At 34.7% G+C, this 19018-nt stretch overlaps 1 protein-coding gene across 9 annotated transcripts; it reads left to right on the top strand.

Moving 5' to 3' along the window:
* LOC111368454 (protein MAIN-LIKE 1-like) lies at positions 1–6307 on the top strand. 9 transcript variants are annotated; one of them, XM_022989686.1, is made up of 11 exons: positions 1–323; positions 1930–1992; positions 2793–3454; positions 3647–3739; positions 3830–4130; positions 4328–4969; positions 5044–5228; positions 5302–5371; positions 5539–5625; positions 5701–5763; positions 5930–6307. In XM_022989686.1, exons 3-5 carry the CDS (start codon positions 2798–2800, stop codon positions 3983–3985), a joined length of 906 nt encoding a protein of 301 aa, XP_022845454.1. In that variant the 5' UTR covers positions 1–323; positions 1930–1992; positions 2793–2797; the 3' UTR covers positions 3986–4130; positions 4328–4969; positions 5044–5228; positions 5302–5371; positions 5539–5625; positions 5701–5763; positions 5930–6307. The 9 variants fall into 9 exon arrangements, with proteins under 9 accessions (XP_022845454.1, XP_022845456.1, XP_022845457.1 ...); XM_022989688.1 differs by having other exon boundaries at positions 3830–4208; positions 4437–4969; XM_022989689.1 differs by having other exon boundaries at positions 3830–4208; positions 4434–4969.
* The last annotated feature ends 12711 nt before the right edge of the window (positions 6308–19018 follow it).

Below are 19018 nucleotides of genomic sequence, written 5' to 3'. Positions count from 1 at the left end.
TTTCCGTTTCCCCTCACTCTCTCTCTGCGGATCAAAACCCTCCATCGGCTGCCCTTGTCGCCTCTCGCACTGCAATTTCATTTTTGGCTTCTCCAATCTGGATTTCTCTGTATGAATGAGTTCCGATAGGGAAATATTTACATCTAGAACTTTTTGATTGTAGAAAGGTCGGACATTTTCTTTTTAAAATTTTTTTTAGATTCGGTACATTTATTTTAGAATTTTTTTCCATCTGAAATGTTTGAATGTTTCTGTTTTTTCAAATGATCTCGAGATCCTTGTGGAGCTTTCATTCCGAATGAAGCCCCTTTCTCAATAACAAGGTATTGTCTTTGTATTCTACAATGAAAATTAAATTTGTTTTGACAGTGAAGGGCATAAAAAGGATAGAGCATAAGTGTACTCCATCATTTATCACTTTTATGTACCTAAATTATTTTCATTTCATGTTTTTGTTGTGTGTTTTGGGTTCTAATCTATTACCTTTTTTTTTTTGGAGTTGTGTGAAACTCTTACAACGGAACATAACATTAGCAACAAAATTTAGGAGCGCTGACCATTGGTACATCGATTTCATATTTGGTTTGTTTGAAATTTACTTTTTCTTCAAAATAATTGGTGATGCTTGCAGAGTTGTTTTTAATTTTAGATTCCAATTTTTTCTGTATATTTGAACTAAACATTGTGTCTTCATTATTTTAATTTATGTAGTGTTCAATTAAATATATATTTTTTATTTCTCACAATGATGCCTTCATCGAATCAATTAAGGTTTGTTTAACAAAGACCGAACATCGATTCATTTGAATGAGTTTATGTATGAGCATGTTTGTCATTGATGTAATTTGTGGAATACTTTATGTATGACTCTGACATGTAAATACACAGAAACGATGTTGGGTCGTGCTTGTCTAAGCATAAAATTTAGTGTTAATTTTAACAATAGGCCTTTTTATTGTTAAATCTTGTAAACATATTTAATTGCTCTTTTAATCTATGTTTGGATTCCGGAGAGTCTTTCTAAATTTTGTGATGAACACTTTAGAGGCTGAAAATATATACTCCAATAAGCATTCATAACTGAAAGATTGGATTTGAACTAACATTTACTCTCATATGTTATGCTACTTGTCAAACGAATTTATCCTTCTCTATATGTTATTTTTTTTTTTTTTTTACTAATTTAATGTTATTCCTCATTTTTTACCTAGAATGTTTATTAGCTACGCCAATACAATTAATTTTTATGATCATTTTCTATTTTAAAGGGGATATACTACGATGGGTCTTTGATTTTATTTTGATTTTCTTGAATTGTTTTCGATTTTTTTTAATTTTTTTTTGTTTTTTTGTTTTTTTGTTTTTTGATTTTTTCCCCCGATTTACACGGGTAATCCCAGATTGTATTTTGAAATGATTATTATTTTGTAGTTTCCTTTAAGATCCTATTTGTAACCAACATTGTTCTGTTTAGATATTTTTCCAACTAAGATGTAAATTAGTTGAAATTCTAGCTATGTTTAATGAGTGCATGTCTACAAATTTAGCTTTATTGAGAAACATGTTTTGTCTATGCTACATATGAAGAAAATTGGAATAAAAATAACATAAAAGGAAACCCAGTGAAAAATATAAACTGCATGAAGCTAAAAACATATAACTGGAATGGATAATAAGACATGATGGATGGTATTGAGCTCAACTGATGCGGTTGTTTTTGTTGAATTATTAATAGTAAGTCTACAAGTGAGAAGTGAGGAATCTCTCAATAACAGCTACAGAATCTGCCTCTTTAGCCTGTAAAATTTAAGATAGACTAATTTGGATCGTGTCTCGAAGACTGAAAGAATATTCAATGGCATAATGGCATTCATAGGTATCATCATGATGGAAGTCATATATGCTTATCTCTTTTTACTCCATTTATAGGATGGAGTGGAAGCTATTTTTGTGAACACTATCCTAACTGGTATTCAGTAGCGGAATTTGGAGGCAAGTTTGCTGTATTGGTTGCTTTTTGTGAATGATTTTAGGATCTTATACCTTTTTAATTTGTTATGTACTTTCTTGAATGTTATTAATTGTAGTTTTTCCTTGTATGCATTCTCTCATAATGGGCCTAGGGCAAACCTGTATTGAACCGTGTAGGTCTCATAATAGAAATATTTAGTGCTCATGCTCAGATAGAAGAACCAAAGCTACAGGTTATGTACAATATCATTGCATTCCTTTTAGTTTGGCAAAATTATGGCTTTCAAGGGCTAACTATATTTTATATCATTTATCAACATAGAGGCTGAGTTAGTAGGTATATATAGCCACCTTCATGATACCTATGTAGCTTGTAACTTAACTGTGACAGTGTATGAAATTCAGCTTTTGAATGTAGAGATCATCCTTTTTTTTATCACGCCACATGTGAAGACATTATCAAAAACTAAAGATTTTTAGACTTGGAAGTCACATAAAAATCTGTGTGGGCAACATGTGAAGGATGAAGGGGGAGAGGGGTCCTCGGATGAACCTAATAGGTTGGACGTTTTGCCTGAAGCTATGGTGAACTATCTTGTATTATTGGGATGGGTAGATATTATTGACAATGAGTTTTTTACGCTTGACCAACTTTGCCAGCTTCGAAAATATGTGTTGTACCCGTAATATGTCCTGGAGCTTAAGCTGATAAATTTCATTATGTAACTATGTGTTGTACCTGTAATATGTCTTGGAGCTTAAGTTGTTAATAACGTTATGTTCTATTAATGTAGTAACTTCAAAATCTATCATTGCTACAGGAAAAATGTACAAGAGTAGAACACATCTAAGGGTGCTTAAGGACTGGCAGCCAGCTCATGTTGTCTTGCAGAGACTAGAGGGCTCTGGTTTTGATCTTCTTTCAAGGATCAACATGGATTATAGGGTGACAATCGATTTTTTATTGGCATTAGTTGATTCCTATTCTATCGAGTTGTCATACTTTATTATCAGTGAAGAAAGAATAGCCCCGACATTGGAGGATGTAGCTAGGATTACGGGGTTTCCAATTGATGGCATGCCCGTAACTGGCTGTGATTACAAAGCAGCTGAATGTTCGGACATTTGCAATGAATTGGTTTTGTCTGCTAGGTTTCTTCATGAGAAGAACAAATGTGACATAATTATTAAAGAGCTACTACATTTTAAGGACATTTCCCTAGATATAGTTGGAGCTGGCCTTGACCCTTATGTTAGGGCGTACGTTCTTTATGTTATTGGATGTTTTCTTATGCCTCCAAGGGATTCAAGGTTGGTGCCTTGCATGTATCTCTCCTTGTTGAGAAATGCTGATGCCATAAGGAATTATGCATGGGGAGCTGCTTTGTTATGCCATTTGTATCACAGCTTGAGAGAATTTAAGATGACAAGAATTAATGGCAAAAATCCAAAAATCATGAGTTTTTGTGCCCCTTTTCTCACGGTATGTATTATTTTTATTTATTTCCTTCATTGCTATAATTTATATAAATTAATGAATTATAATTTACATTTTTTATTTGTCTGTAATTTTTTTTATGAACACATGCCGATAATTCTCCGCACTCTTTATAATGTTGATATTTATGGAGATAATTTGGAGGATGGAGAGTAATTTTTGAGATTTCCATTGAAGGTTGGGTGGTCTCAATCAGTGGAGCGCAAGTCAAGAAATTGTTATAATAAAAAGAAAAGAGAAGAATTTGATCTGATGCTCACAAGTGACAATGTAAGTTTATTTCATTTATGTGATATTTTAGTTACTCTACTCTAATATTCTTTAATTGTCAATTAATTTTATGTTATTTTCTTTTGTTAGATTATGTGGCGGCCATATGCTAGATTGCGGGATGATTTTCTGCCCAATTATCTTATTCGGCAGATGAGTCTTGCGCTTTCATGCACAATATTAATATGTTTTGAAAAATTGGCATACCACAGGCTAGACTTGTGCCCGTTGAAGCTGAACTTATAGGCTGATTTAGTTCCACGTGAACCATCCTTAGCTATCGTCAACAAGAAGCGCACTGCTTCACAAAAATTTGACTGGGCTTTGAGATATGCAAATTTTGTAAAACTGTGGGAGGAGCGGAGATTAAATTTAATAGTGAACGGAAATGGTAATTTATTTATCTTGTCCTTTTTTTCAGTGAAACTGTGGGAGGAGCGGAGATTAAATTTAATAGTGAACGGAAATGGTAATTTATTTATCTTGTCCTTTTTTTCAGTGTTAAATTTTATTTATGTTTTAATGTAATCGTGTTTTTTATGTTTGGTATTTATGTTTTAATGTAATAGTGTTTTTTCTATTTGGTAGATGTGGATGAAAATCAAGGGGCTTCGACTTCTAATGATAATTTATGGACATTTTGGTTAATGTTAATTGTTTGGTGTTTTGGATTACTAATGTTTAGTCTTTTTAGTAGAACATCAAACACCAATGATACCAGGAGGAGATGAAAGTAATCTAGAGGAGTACTTTCATAGCCCAAGCATTGGTGCTTATAGCAGAGTGGCCAACATCATTGATGAAGGGCCGAATAAATCGCCTATGATGCCTCGAGTTGAAAGTAATATTAGCGGTACTGATAGTGGAGTGGCCAACATCTTTGATGAAGGGCCAAATCAAATGCCTATGATGCTTGGAGTTGAAAGTGATATTGGCGGTACTGATATTGGAGCGGCCAACATCATTGGTGAAGGGCAGAATCTTGAAACCAAGGCTCATGAAAGTGGAGCGGCCAACATCATTGATGAAGGGCCGAATCTTGAAACCGAGGCTCATGAAAGTCCTGTTGATCAAACTCCTACTGGGCCATTTGAAGCAAGCCCCAATTATGCTGTAGATGCTGAAGGCATGAGGCGAGGCAAGAGGGCAAAGACAACCCCACAATTGTTTGGTTCATTTAAGGTTGATTCAACCATCCACAGAATTCATAGACATGACGATTGAATGGCGGTAAGGGGTAACACATGTGGATGGTTTTATATAATCATTGTTCAAAAGAGCAATCAAATATCTTCATATAAAAGTTCTCCTTTGTTTGCAGGTACAATATAAACATTATATCATACAAACCAACGACAACTTTTTTGTCAAGATATTTAGTTGTTCTTTTGAACTATGTTGGACTTTTGGAAGACTTCTTTATAAATTGGTGATGCTTACTTTGGAAGAGGCCCCAACTCTATATTCCAATCGCATAAACCACTAAGAGGTAATACCTAAATTTATGATTCAAAACCTTTATTTTATTACATTTATATTCATTTCTTATAATGTCCTTATAGGAAAATAATTCCTTACATACCAAAGAGCTGTCTGAAAGAGAGTTTGCCCCAGCATGACCTCGGCTGCTAGGTATGAATATCTTTAGCAAACTAACAAGTATGTTTTTGCTAGCTTTTTGCTTCTTTGTGGATTTTTTTGTTAATTCCTTCAGTTTTACTCAAGGTGTTTTTCCCTTTTCCTGTTTAATATGTGAAAATTCTGTTGAGTCACTCTTTATTTCCTTTGATCTACTTTAGGAGTTACAGTTTTTGCTCGTGGTGATCTCTACCTCTGGACATTGGAAGATTGGCAATAGGATATGGAATGGGAGTCTTTCATATGTGGTAAAATTTGTTTCAGTTATAGATCAAATGAAGCGTTAGGATTCCATATTTATGTTCAATTTTCTTCATTGTTAGGTACCCATGTTCATTGCTGAAATTGCTTCTAAAAATTCACAAGCTTTGAAAACCATAAACCAGGTAAAGAACTCCTTTATTACGTTTAAGATCAGTACCTGGTGATATTATGAATCTTGAATATGCTTGTGGATGATCAATTCTAATGTTGAATTGTGATTTAATCTCATTCTGTTGTGTTTACCTGGATACTTGAAATTAAATGTATGAATTGTTTATTCTTTTCCAGGCTATAGCTAAGAAATTGGCAGAGCTTAGTGGGAAGGGAGTGACAATAACCATTGGAGGCGTGACTCTGTTGCTACTGTGGAAAAGGTGGTGTGAGCTTAGGGCTTCTTAAGGGAAAACCCTTACCTGGTGTTGTTGCCCTTAATGGGGCTTAAATGGTGTTTTTCTTTGTCATGACTCATGATTTGCCTCCAACCAAACTACGGAATAAACTAGACCTATGGAATGATCATGTACATGTAGGGAAGTTAAGCCGTGAACATGATTCACTTATGGTAAACGTGAAAGAGGTTTATGCATTTGAGCAAGAATTACTTGTGCATATTGTCCTTTTCTATTTATAGAGTTTCATAATGCATGAAACTGCTCGTTTATATTATTTCATTTTTCTTTTCAAATTTTAGCGGGCTTCAGTAACGCCTTTCACATTTTCTAAAGATAATTGGATCATATCTAGGTCTCTTGAAAAACTTAGTTGGATCATTGTGATTTATTTGATCCTGAATTACTATTGAATTTAATGACATTAGTTTATAATGGTTAAAAATGTGATTTGTTTGTTTTTGTGTGCCCTTTGTTCTAAATGGCGCGCCTTTGAGGCGCTAAGGCGCGAGACGTGGCCTTAGTGCTGCGCTAAGGCCAAGGCGCCTTGTATTTTTTTTGGTGAACCTCGATGAACCCAATGTTAGGTTCTTCGTTGGAGTGAGAACCCAACGTTGGGTTCTCATCACAAGATTCCCCCCCCTGGCCCCCACACCTCTTATAGATTTGAGCATTGCTCGTGCAATCACCTCCCGCAATAATGTAAACACGTTCAAAATTCATTGCATTTTGAAATATAGTTGCTACAAAATTAAAAAATAGTGTCTGAAAACTCTTTACATTTTAAAATAATTTTCTCTATTTGCAAGTTTGAACGTTTGGTTATTTGAAAATAACATTTTTTTAACTTAAAACTTTTTAGTGTACGGAAACCCAACTCGCGAGGAAAAAAAAAGGAAAAGAAAAAAAAAAAGACCAAACAAATTTAATGTCATTTAGTTGAAATAAAGGAAAATAATTGGGTTGAGAACCCAACGTTGGGTTCATTGTGAGATAATTTTTTTCCCTCACCTCACATAGATTTGAGTTGTTGCTCCGACAATCGCCTCCGGCAATAACGTAAACACATTCAAAACCCTTTGCATTTTGAAATAACTGCTACTAAATTAAAAAATAGCGTCTGAAAACCCTTTACATTTTAAAATATTTTTTTCTATTTGCGAGTTTGGACATTCGGTTATTTGAAAATAACATTTTTTAATTTAAAACTTTTTAGTGAAGGGAAACTCAACTCGCGAGGAAAAAAAAGGGTTGGGTTTGATCTTTTTCTTTTCTTTTTCCTTTTTTTTCCTCGCGAGTTCAGTTTCCATACACTAAAAAGTTTTAAATTAAAAAAACTTTATTTTCAAATAACCGAATATCCAAACTCACAAATAGAAAAAAAAATTTAAAACGTAAAGGTTTTCAGACGCTATTTTTTCATTTAGTAGCAACTATTTCAAAATTTAAAGGGTTTTTAATGTGTTTACGATATTGCCAGAGGTGATTGTAGGAGCACAAGTTCAAATCTATGTGAGGTGTGGGAAAAAAAATCTCACAATGAACCCACCGTTAGGCTGTCCAATGAATAAATTTTATTTCAGGTAAATGACATTAAATTTGTTTGGTCTTTTTTTTCCCTCGCGAGTTGGGTTTCCATACACTAAAAAGTTTAAAATTAAAAAAAATTATATTTTCAAATAACCGAACGTCCAAACTCGCAAATAGAAAAAGTTATTTTAAAACGTAAAGGGTTTTCGAACACTATTTTTTAATTTAGTAGCAACTATATTTCAAAATGCAATGGGTTTTGAAAGCGTTTACGTTATTGCGTGAGATAATTGCAGGAGCAACGGCTCATATCTATGTAAGGTGGGGAGAAATATTGCAATGAGAACCCAACGTTGGGTTCTCAGTCCAATGAATATATTTTATTTTAAGTAAACACGTTGGGCTCTCATAGATTTGAGCCGTTGCTCCTGCAATCACCTCCCGCAATAACGTAAACACGTTCTAAACCCATTGCATTTTGAAATATAGTTGCTGCTAAATTAAAAAATAGTGTCTGAAAACTCTTTACGTTTTAAAATAAAATTTTCTGTTTGTGAGTTTTGACGTTCGGTTATTTGAAAATAACATTTTTTTTTTAATTTAAAACTTGTTAGTGCACGGAAACCCAACTCTCGAGGAAAAAAAAAGGACAAAGAAAAAAAAGACCAAACAAATTTAATGTCATTTACTTGAAATAAAATTTATTCATTGGACAACCCAACGTTGGGTTCATTGCGAGATTTTTTCCCCCACCTCACATAGATTTGAGCCGTTGCTCTTACAATCGCCTCCAGCAATATTGTAAACACGTTCAAAACCCTTTGCATTTTGAAATAGTTGCTACTAAATTAAAAAATAGCGTCTGAAAACACTTTACGTTTTAAAATAATTTTTCTATTTGCGATTTTGGACGTTCAGTTATTTGAAAATAACATTTTTTTAATTTAAAACATTTTAGTGTGCGGAAAATAAACTCGCAAGGAAAAAAAAAAGGAAAAAGAAAAAAAAAAGACCAAACAAATTTAATGTCATTTACTTGAAATAAAATTTATTCATTGGACTGAGAACCCAACGTTGGGTTCTCATCGCAAGAGTTTTTTCCCCCCACCTCACATAGATTTGAGTCGTTGCTCCTGCAATCACCACCCTCAACAATGTAAACACGTTCAAAACCCTTTGCATTTTGAAATAGTTGCTACTAAATTAAAAAATAGCATCTCAAAACCCTTTACGTTTTAAAATATTTTTTTCTATTTGCAAGTTTGGACGTTCGGTTATTTGAAAATAACATTTGTTTAATTTAAAACTTTTTAGTGTACGGAAACTCAACTCGTGAAGGAAAAAAAAAAAGACCAAACAAATTTGACGTCATTTACTTGAAATAAAATTTATTCATTGGACAGAGAACCCAACGTTGGGTTCTCATCGCAACAATTTTTTTCTCCATCTCACATAGATTTGAGCCATTGCTCCTGCAATCACCTCCCGCAATAACGTAAAAGCACTCAAAACCCATTGCATTTTGAAATATAGTTCTACTAAATTAAAAAATAGCGTCTGAAAACCTTTTACGTTATAAAATATTTTTTTCTATTTGCGAGTTTGGACATTCGGTTATTTGAAAATAACATTTTTTTAATTTAAAAATTTTTAGTGCACGAAAACCCAACTTGCGAGGAGAAAAAAGAACAAAGAATAAAAAGACCAAACAAATTTAATGTCATAAAATTTATTCATTGGACGGAGCATTTGGTTATTTGAAAATAACTTTTTTTTAACTTAAAACTTTTTAGTGTACGGAAACCCAACTCGCGAGGGAAAAAAAAAGGACAAAGAAATAAAGACCAAACAAATTTAATGTCATTTACTTTAAATAAAATTTATTCGTTGGACAACCCAACGTTGGGTTCATTGCGAGATTTTTTTCCCCATCTCACATAGAATTGAGCCGTTGCTCCTACAATCGCCTCCGGCAATATCATAAACATGTTCAAAACACTTTGCATTTTGAAATAGTTGTTACTAAATTAAAAAATAGCGTCTGAAAACCCTTTCCATTTTAAAATAATTTTTTCTATTTGCGAGTTTGGACGTTCGATTTTTTGAAAATAACATTTTTTTAATTTAAAACTTTTTAGTGTATGGAAACCCAACTCGCGAGGAAAAAAAAAGGAAAAAGAAAAAAAAAGACCAAACAAATTTAATGTCATTTACTAAAAATAAAGTTTATTCATTGGACAGTTGGGTTCTCGTTGCAAGATTTTTTTTTCTCACCTCACATAGATTTGAGTCGTTGCTCCTGCAATCACCTTCCGCAATAATGTAAACACGTTCGAAACCCATTGCAATTTGAAATATAGTTGCTACTAAATTAAAAAAATAGCGTCTGAAAACCTTTTACGTTTTAAAATAGTTTTTTCTATTTCCGAGTTTGGACATTCGGTTATTTGAAAATAACATTTTTTAATTTAAAACTTTTTAGTGTACGAAAACTCAACTCGCGAGGAAAAAAAAAAGGAAAAAGAAAAAAAAGACCAAAAAAATTTAATGTCATTTACTTGAAATAAAATTTAGTCATTGGACAAAGAACCCAACGTTGGGTTCTCTTCGCAACAATTTTTTCCCCCAACCTCACATAGGTTTGAGCCGTTGCTCCTGCAATCACCTCCCGCAATAACGTAAACATGTTCAAAACCCATTGCATTTTGAAATATAGTTGCTACTAAATTAAAAAATAAAACCCTTTTCGTTTTAAAATATTTTTTTCTATTTGCGAGTTTGGACGTTCGGTTATTTGAAAATAACATTTTTTTAATTAAAAAAATTTTAATGTACGGAAATCCAACTCGCGAGGAAAAAAAAGGACAAAGAAAAAAAGACCAAACAAATTTAATGTCATTTACTTGAAATAAAATTTATTCATTGGACTGAGAACCCAACGTTGGGTTCTCATCGCAAGATTTTTTCCACCCCCACCTCACATAGATTTGAGCCGTTGCTCCAACAATCGCCTCCGGCAATATCATAAACACGTTCAAAACCTTTTGCATTTTGAAATAGTTGCTACTAAATTAAAAAATAGCGTCTGAAAACCCTTTACGTTTTAAAACCCAACTCGTGAAGGAAAAAAAGGAAAAAAAAAAAAAAAGACCAAACAAATTTAATGTCATTCGCTTCGAATGAAATTTATTCTTTGGACCGAGAACCCGTTGGGTTCAATGAAGCCAACATTGGGCTCATCGCGAGATTTTTTTTCCACCTCACATGGATTAGAACAGTTGCTCCTACAATCGCCTCCCGCAATAATGTAAACACGTTCAAAATCCTTTGAATTTTGAAATAGTTGCTACTAAATTAAAAAATAGTGTCTAAAAACCAATAGCATTTTAAAATAATATTTTCCATTTGTGGGTTTGGACGTTCGGTTATTTTATAAAAAAAAAATTCATTTAAAATTTTTTAGTATACGGAAACCCAACTCGAGAGGAAAAATAAAAGGAAAAGGAAAAAAAAAAGACCAAACAAATTTAATGTCATTTGCTTAAAATAAAATTTATTCGTTGGACTGAGAACCTAACGTTAGGTTCAATGAACACAATGTTCGGTTCAGCGAGAATTTTTTTTTTCCACTTCACATAGATTAGAGCCATTGCTCCTACAATTGCCTCCCGCAATAACGCAAACACGTTCAAAACCCTTTGTATTTTGAAATAGTTGCTACTAAATTAAAAAATAGCGTCAGAAAATTCTTTACGTGTTAAAATAATTTTTTTTATTTGCGGGTTTGGACGTTCGATTATTTGAAAATAACATTTTTTTAACTTAAAACTTTTTAGCGTACAGAATCCCAACTCACGAGGCAAAAAAAGGAAAAAGAAAAAAAACCAAACAAATTTAATGTCATTTACTTGAAGTAAAATTTATTCGTTGGACTGAGAACCCAACGTTAGGTTCATCGCGAGATTTTTTTTCCCACCTCACATAGATTTGAGCCGTTGCTCCTACAATCGCCTCCCGCGATTATGTAAACACCTTCAAAACTCTTTGCATTTTGAAATAGTTGCTATTAAATTAGAAAATAGCGTCTGAAAACACTTTACGTGTTAAAATAATGTTTTTATATGCGGGTTTGGACGTTCGATTATTTGAAAATAACATTTTTTTTAACTTAAAAACTTTTTAGTATACGAAAACCCAACTCGTGAGGAAAAAAAAAGGAAAAAGAAAAAAAAAGACCAAACAAACTTAATGTCATTTGCTTGAAATAAGATTTATTTGTTGGACTGAGAACTTCATTGCGAGATTTTATTTTTTTTCCACCTCACATAGATTTGAGCCTTTGCTTCTACCTTCGCCTCCCGCAATAACATAAACATGTTCAAAACCCTTTGCATTTTAAAATAGTTGCTACTAAATTAGAAAATAGCATCTGAAAACTCTTTACGTGTTAAAATAATTTTCTTATTTGCGGGTTTGGACGTTCGGTTATTTGAAAATAAAAATTTTTTAACTTAAAACTTTTTAGTGTAGGGAAACCCAACTCGTGAGGAAAAAAAAGGAAAAAGAAAAGAAAAAGACTATACAAATTTAATGTCATTGACTTGAAATAAATTTTACTCGTTGGACTGAGAACCCATCGCAAGATTTTTTTTCCCACCTCACATAGATTTGAGCCGCTGCTCCTACAATCACCTCCTGCAATAACGTAAACACGTTCAAAACCCTTTGCATTTTGAAATAGTTGCTACTAAATTAAAAAATAGTGTCTGAAAACCCTTTATGTTTTAAACTAATTTTTTCTATTTGTAGATTTCGACGTTCGGTTATTTGAAAATAACATTTTTTTAACTTAAAACTTTTTAGTGTACGGAAACCCAACTCGCGAGGGAAAAAAAGGGAAAAAGAAAAAAAAGACCAAACAAATTTAATGTCATTCACTTGAAGTAAAATTTATTCGTTGGAGTGAACCTCATCGTGAGATTTTTTTTTCCACCTCACATAGATTTGAGCCGTTGCTCCTACAATCGCTTCCCGCAATAACGTAAACACGTTCAAAACCCTTTGCATTTTGAAATAGTTGCTACTAAATTAGAAAATAGCGTCTGAAAACCCTTTACGTGTTAAAATAATTTTTTCTATTTGCCGGTTTGGACGTTCGGTTATTTGAAAATAACATTTTTTTTAACTTAAAACTTTTTAGTGTATGGAAACCCAACTCGCGAGGGAAAAAAAAAGGAAAAAGAAAAAAAAGACCAAACAAATTTAATGTCATTTACTTGAAATAAAATTTATTCGCTGAACTGAGAACCTAATGTTTGGTTCAATGAAACAAAGAATCCAACGTTGGGTTCGTTGAACCAAACGTTGGGTTCTAGTGATTTGACGCCTCTAATTTCTTGAGAAGGGAACGGATAGAAAAGCTGTCTGACTATGATGTGATGGTTAGAGATTCACACGTTAGGTACTCTAAAATCTTTTTCCTTTATTTGAACCCCACGTGAGCTAACTTTGTCTGTTCCTGGTACACTCACGGTAAGTTCAAATTCCATTGGTTGTTGTATGATTTCAGAATTAATTTTCGAAAATCTTTCTTGTTGTTTGCCTTCCTGATTGCTTTTCCATTCTGGAATTCTCTTAATTTCTATTTGTAACTGTTATCAACCGAAAAAGTAGAATTTTTTCTCCCGACTTAATCATCATGCATATTGATCTCTCTGAAGGATCTTTAATTGTTCTGAAGTTACCCACTCGTCACACATATGACTGTGAAATATCAAAAATGCTGTTTGTACAGCACTTTTTTTACATCATTTTTCACAGTCCCTCACAAAGGTGGGGTCCACGATTATTTTAATCATGGACTCCACTCACTTGCATGTGTGTGTGCTTTGAAAAAAGATGTGAAAAATGATGTACTCGTAGAATGGTTGGTGAAATGTATAGACTTCTTATTTTCATGAACTGTAAATTTTTGCTTGTCATTTGTCAACGTATTTTGTTTGTCATACAGTTTTATTCGCTTGTTTTATTTGGATCTTTAATTGTTCTTAAGTTTGCTAATGTGTGTTTTTTGTTTGCTAGCTACCATGGAGTATGTTTCTCTTCTGCTAGTGATTATAATGATTTGCACTACCTGTGTGGCATCTATCATCCACTTGTTGAAAGAGCAGAAACCGTCGGCGCCAGTGCTGCCGGTATAGACTCCGACCCATCGCCACTGCCATCACCGGAAAAGAAAAATTAGTTTTAAAAAAAATTGTTTTGGGTCCTAATTGGAAACTCGAGCCCTGATATAAGTAAATTTATTTATGGGCTTGGAGGGGGAATGAGTAAAATGGTCCAGATTTTGTTATTTTGGTGATGAAAAAATGATAAAAACACATTAATTTTTTGTCAAACATTGATGCATTAATGTGTTTTTGTGGTTTTTTTTTTTGGTTTTTTGGTAATTTTTCCCTTCACTTTTTGTAAATCTTAATTTAAAGTTAATATTTAGGTCCTGTTTTACCGTGCAACGACTGGAATTGGTACACTGTTCATTTACCATGCAACGACTGGAATTGATACACTGTTTATTTACCGTGCAACGATTGGAATTGGTACACTGTTTGATCTGGGCAGCCTTAGTTGAGCACGATGAGTCAATTTAATTATGCAACGACAGGAATGTTCAAAAGTTTATAGCACAATGAGTCAATTTAAGGCAACGACTGGAATTGGACGATTTGTTTTGACTAATGGCTCCACATTTTAGTCAAAAAAAGGGTGAAAAGCTGGAAAACCAAACGGATAGGGATAGGTGGGAAAACCTATGGCTCCACAATTTTGACTAATGGCTCCAAATGGAGGGGTACTTTTTAAGTTTGACCCAGTCAGAAGACCTAAATTCTACTTTGACTTCCAAAATCATGAATATTATGACATTGGCCTCTTATATGGTAAAAGACAAAGATGCCCTTAAATGGTTTGTACAATTACAAAACAATATATTGTTGAAGGGACTATACTACCCTTTTAATTAATAATTGAAAACCAAACACTTCCCCACTTATAAAAACTTCAAAACGAGCTTCCAACACAGGAAAAACTCTCATCTTTTTATCTGCTTGAACCTCAAAATTTAGAAAAATTTTGAAACGTTGAAGCCGAAATTTTTTTTCATATCAATTACTTCAAATCGGTAAGTACATTTACGCACGTTTAATTTTGTTTTCAGTAAATTAGTATACGTTTGAATAGAGATATTTTATGTCACATAGTAGTTAGTATAAATTTTTTTTAACAGATCTTACCTATCAAAAAAAATTTGAACAGATGTATAACTTTAGAATCGTATTCTCTTGCGCAAAAATAGCCAAACTGGCTGTTTTGGTTGTTAAACAGCCAACAGTCAGCTGTTTAACAGCCGGCTGTTCGGCTGTTAAACAACCAATTAACCGACCCTGCACTGATTTTTGTTGGCCTTTTTCTTATAACTAATAAATGAAGTTGATTAAAACCATTTCCTCATACAGATATGATAATCCCCGTGTGTTATTTCGGTGATTTTGAATTGAATGAAAATAACCGGCTGTTAAACAGCCAATTAACCGACTCTGCACTGATTTTTGTTGGCCTTTTTCTTATAACTAATAAATGAAGTTGATTAAAACCATTTCCTCAGACAGATATGATAATCCCCGTGTGTTATTTCGGTGATTTCGAATTGAATGAAAATAATCGGTGGGAATGGAGATGGACGAGTGACGAGTGACATACGTGGTTGTATTGCAATTCCTATAACAGAGAGTACACCATACTTAGAAATGTACCAAGATTTGCAAAATAAGTAGAATGTCGATCAATCTCAATACGATATGCAATTGAGATATCTATTCAACGGTTATGGGGATTCATCCATTCCGATGCCACCGGTATTCGTTACTAATGATGTTGAATTGAATTATCTATTAGAATTGAATAAAATGTATCGGACTCCGACTGTTCTTGGTTTGACTTTAATTACGAAGGATGTTATCAAAGGTGAACGCGAAGATTCAGATAGGGCGGATAACAATGATCGAGGTTTTTGGGAGACAGTGGAGATAGTTCCTGCGGATGATATGGGTATTTCAGAGACAGTTGCTTTTGATCATGATATCGCTGTTACGCGCAGAATTCTGTCGACAGTTGAAGACAATGAGAATATAAACGAGTTCATAAATGAAAATTTGATTGCTTTATCCCGACAGAGACACGAGCCGGGTGGGAGCTCAGAGGTTGGAACAAGTGGACAGTCCTCCAATTCTTCCCGTGTGGCTCCCGATGATGAGGACTTGCAGGTCGAGTAACTATTTGAAACCAAAAAAGATTTGCAAGAAGCTGTGCACCGGCTGGCGTTAAAATTTAACTTTGAGTTCAAGATAAAGAAATCAAACAAGTCATTGTTGACAGTTGCTTGCATCGAAGACAGTTGCAATTGGCGCTTGAGAGCAACTAAGATGGATGCGAATGAGTGCTTCGTAATTCGCAAGTATTCATGGGAACATACTTGCAAAGTGGGAATTCTTCGAAACGATCACAGGCAAGCTCGAGCATGGTTTATTGGTCGACAGATAATGCACAAGTATCAGGATCCACGGACAATCTACAGACCTTCGAACATCATTAACGACGTCCGTCGAGAGTACGGATTGGTCATGAGCTACCAAAAAGTGTGGAAGGCCAAAGAATGTGCGTTGGAGGATTTAATGGGATCAGCTTAAGAGAGCTATGCTAAATTGGCTAGGTATTGCCATAACATGGGGACAACTAATCTTGGCACGACATTTTTTATTGAGACAGGGGGTGATAATTGTTTAAGTATTTCTTCATGGCTTTCGAACAATGTATTCGGGGTTTTCGAAATGCAATGTGACCCGTAATTCTAGTTGATGGTACAACTCTGAAAGCTAAATATCAAGGCAAATTAATTATTGCTACATGTCAAGATGCCAACATCCAAATTTACCCTATTGCATTCGGCATAGTCGATAGCGAGAATGATCTGTCCATGCGTTGGTTCTTTTCTAAACTGAGGTAAGTGATCGGGGAAGTCGAAGACCTTGCCTTTGTAACCGATCAGGGACAGTCTATAATAAACGGTATCGCTGAAGTTTTTCCCGGGGCACATCATGGGTATTGCAGGTACCATATACAAGGTAATTTGAAGACTCGGTATCGGGGCACAGGCATCGTTTCATTATTCAGGAGAGCAGTCGAAGCTTACAGTGCTGAAAAGTGTAATAAGTTCATGCTCGAGATAGGAAGTAAATCATTACCGGCGTTGGAGTATCTGACGAAGATGGGGATCGAACATTGGGCGCGGTCATACTTTCCAGGACGTCAATACAACATGATGACGTTGAATAACGCGGAGTCTCTCAATGCATTGTTTAAGAAGGATCGAGAGTTACCAATTCTCGCAATGATTGAGAACATTCGTAACAACCTACAACAATGGTTTCATAACTGACGTGCGGCATCACAAAGTTGCACTAGCGTGTTGACCCCAGCTCAAGAGGAGAAACTGTTTAAGGCGGCAGAGGTTGCGAGGACGTTGAATGTGGAAGCACTAGATGAGTTTCGCTTCTCCGTGCAATGTGCACGTAATACGGCATATATGGTGGACTTAACTGATAACACATGCACTTGTACGAGATTTCAATTGGAGAGTTTTCCATGTGAGCATGCAGTTGCGGTGGCCATGTATCGAGACTTTGCTGTGAGAACGTTATGCTCTTTGTATTATATGATTGAGTCTTGGAGAACAGCATATGCCGAGACTATATTTCATCTGTCAAATGAAGCCGAGTAGGAAGTTCCCGAGCACATTCTCCCATTACATAATTTGTTATCACCAGCAGTTGAACCACGTGGACCTAGATGTCCAAGTACATCTAGAATACCATCTACCGGAGAGTTTCCTCGATCGCGTAGGTGTGGCCGGTGCAGAGCCATAGGGCATACTCGGCAATTTTGTGCCAGTCAAATTCCCCTAAATAACGACTAGATAGGTACGTGAAATGAATAATATTTCCTTTTACTTTACACTGTTCAATATTTGTTATTTATAAATCTTTCATATTCAATATTTATTCTTGATAAATGGTATTTAAAATGATTCATATGAAAAAAATAGTTCCATACTCGGCATACGTGTAAAATAACAAAAAATAATTAAATTTCTAATTTGAATGTTATATACATTGAACACAAATTTACAATTATTTTATAATTACAAAAATAATTAAATTTACAATTGAAATGTTACATATATATAAATGAAATTTACGGATCAGCATTAAATTCGAACAAATCACATGCTAGTTTCTTTCTCCATTTCTGTATTCATGACTGGTTGATTCCATCAACCTTATGTCCTATACTTAAAAATTCAATGTACTTAATGGCAAATATGCCGCAGTCGCCGCTGCAATTGAACAAGAATGAATCAGTTCAGTACTGTGTAAATAAAAACTAAATCTGAAAGATGAAAACAACAAACTTCAAACACTTACCTTACGGACTATCGCGCTGTCGTCGTGTTCCGAACGATCTGCATTCTGTCCTGTACTTTTATCTCCGCTCGTCTGGCTATCATAGGAACAATTACAGCCACGGATTCCAGGTTTTGCTCCAACTGGCCTTGTGTCAAACATGAATGATCTAGGTCGTACACATATATAGTCGAGTCAGCAAAAACGATCTCCAGCGTAACACAGTGTTTATTGATGCACGCTGGAATGTACATATGTGTACAACCCTCCCCTGACACTCAGTGACAGTCCTATCACCCACTCAAGCATATATTCTGGCACTGTGTACTCATTACCCATAAGTTCGAGCGACTGATACTCTATGTAACGGCACGCAGGAACTCGGTATTTAATATGACTCGACCATGGACATCAAATGATTTTGGATGTTGATCTCACAGCAAGTCCATGGCCAAGTCGATGTGCTACAGCAGGAAACACCAAAAAAGTATGAGTTATTCATTTAATAAACACAATGTCACATATACATAAAAAACACGAAATGAATAGTTCACTTACGTCGTCAGCGAGCCAAGCTCCCGCAGTGGTGATATCGTGGAACCACTTGTAAGGGTCCGAGACAGTCCTTTGACCTATCGTGCGGCTAACTCTGTAAAAAATAGGGAAATGTTAAAATAAGCGTAGACGAGTTAGCGTACAGTGCTTTATTAAAATCATACAATACTTACCCGGTGATACTTCTCCGTCACTCTGTCTCGAACGCTTTCCACTTGGCATTGTCTACCTCCCTGAATAAGTTCGGATGCATCCTATCGATGAACGTCCTCCTCTTGGCCTCAGTCGTGAAGGGGGAAACAACATACTGTGACGGCATTCTCAACTTCTTGCCGACCACCTGCTCCGTCTCGTCAACAGCATGTCTCTTACCCTCAATCACACCG

This window comes from Olea europaea, chromosome 19 (genome assembly GCF_002742605.1).
Source record: "Olea europaea var. sylvestris chromosome 19, O_europaea_v1, whole genome shotgun sequence".
Classification (NCBI taxonomy): Eukaryota; Viridiplantae; Streptophyta; class Magnoliopsida; order Lamiales; family Oleaceae; genus Olea; species Olea europaea.
This window is presented reverse-complemented; position numbering and strand designations above follow the sequence as displayed.

Bases quoted from the DNA above. Each gene is read 5' to 3' on its own strand.
- LOC111368454 (XM_022989686.1), top strand. From the start codon at position 2,798: ATGTACAAGAGTAGAACACATCTAAGGGTGCTTAAGGACTGGCAGCCA. The intron at 3,455-3,646 runs GTATGTATTATT...TTTCCATTGAAG, and splicing joins TTTGTGCCCCTTTTCTCACG to GTTGGGTGGTCTCAATCAGT. The intron at 3,740-3,829 runs GTAAGTTTATTT...TTCTTTTGTTAG, and splicing joins TGATGCTCACAAGTGACAAT to ATTATGTGGCGGCCATATGC.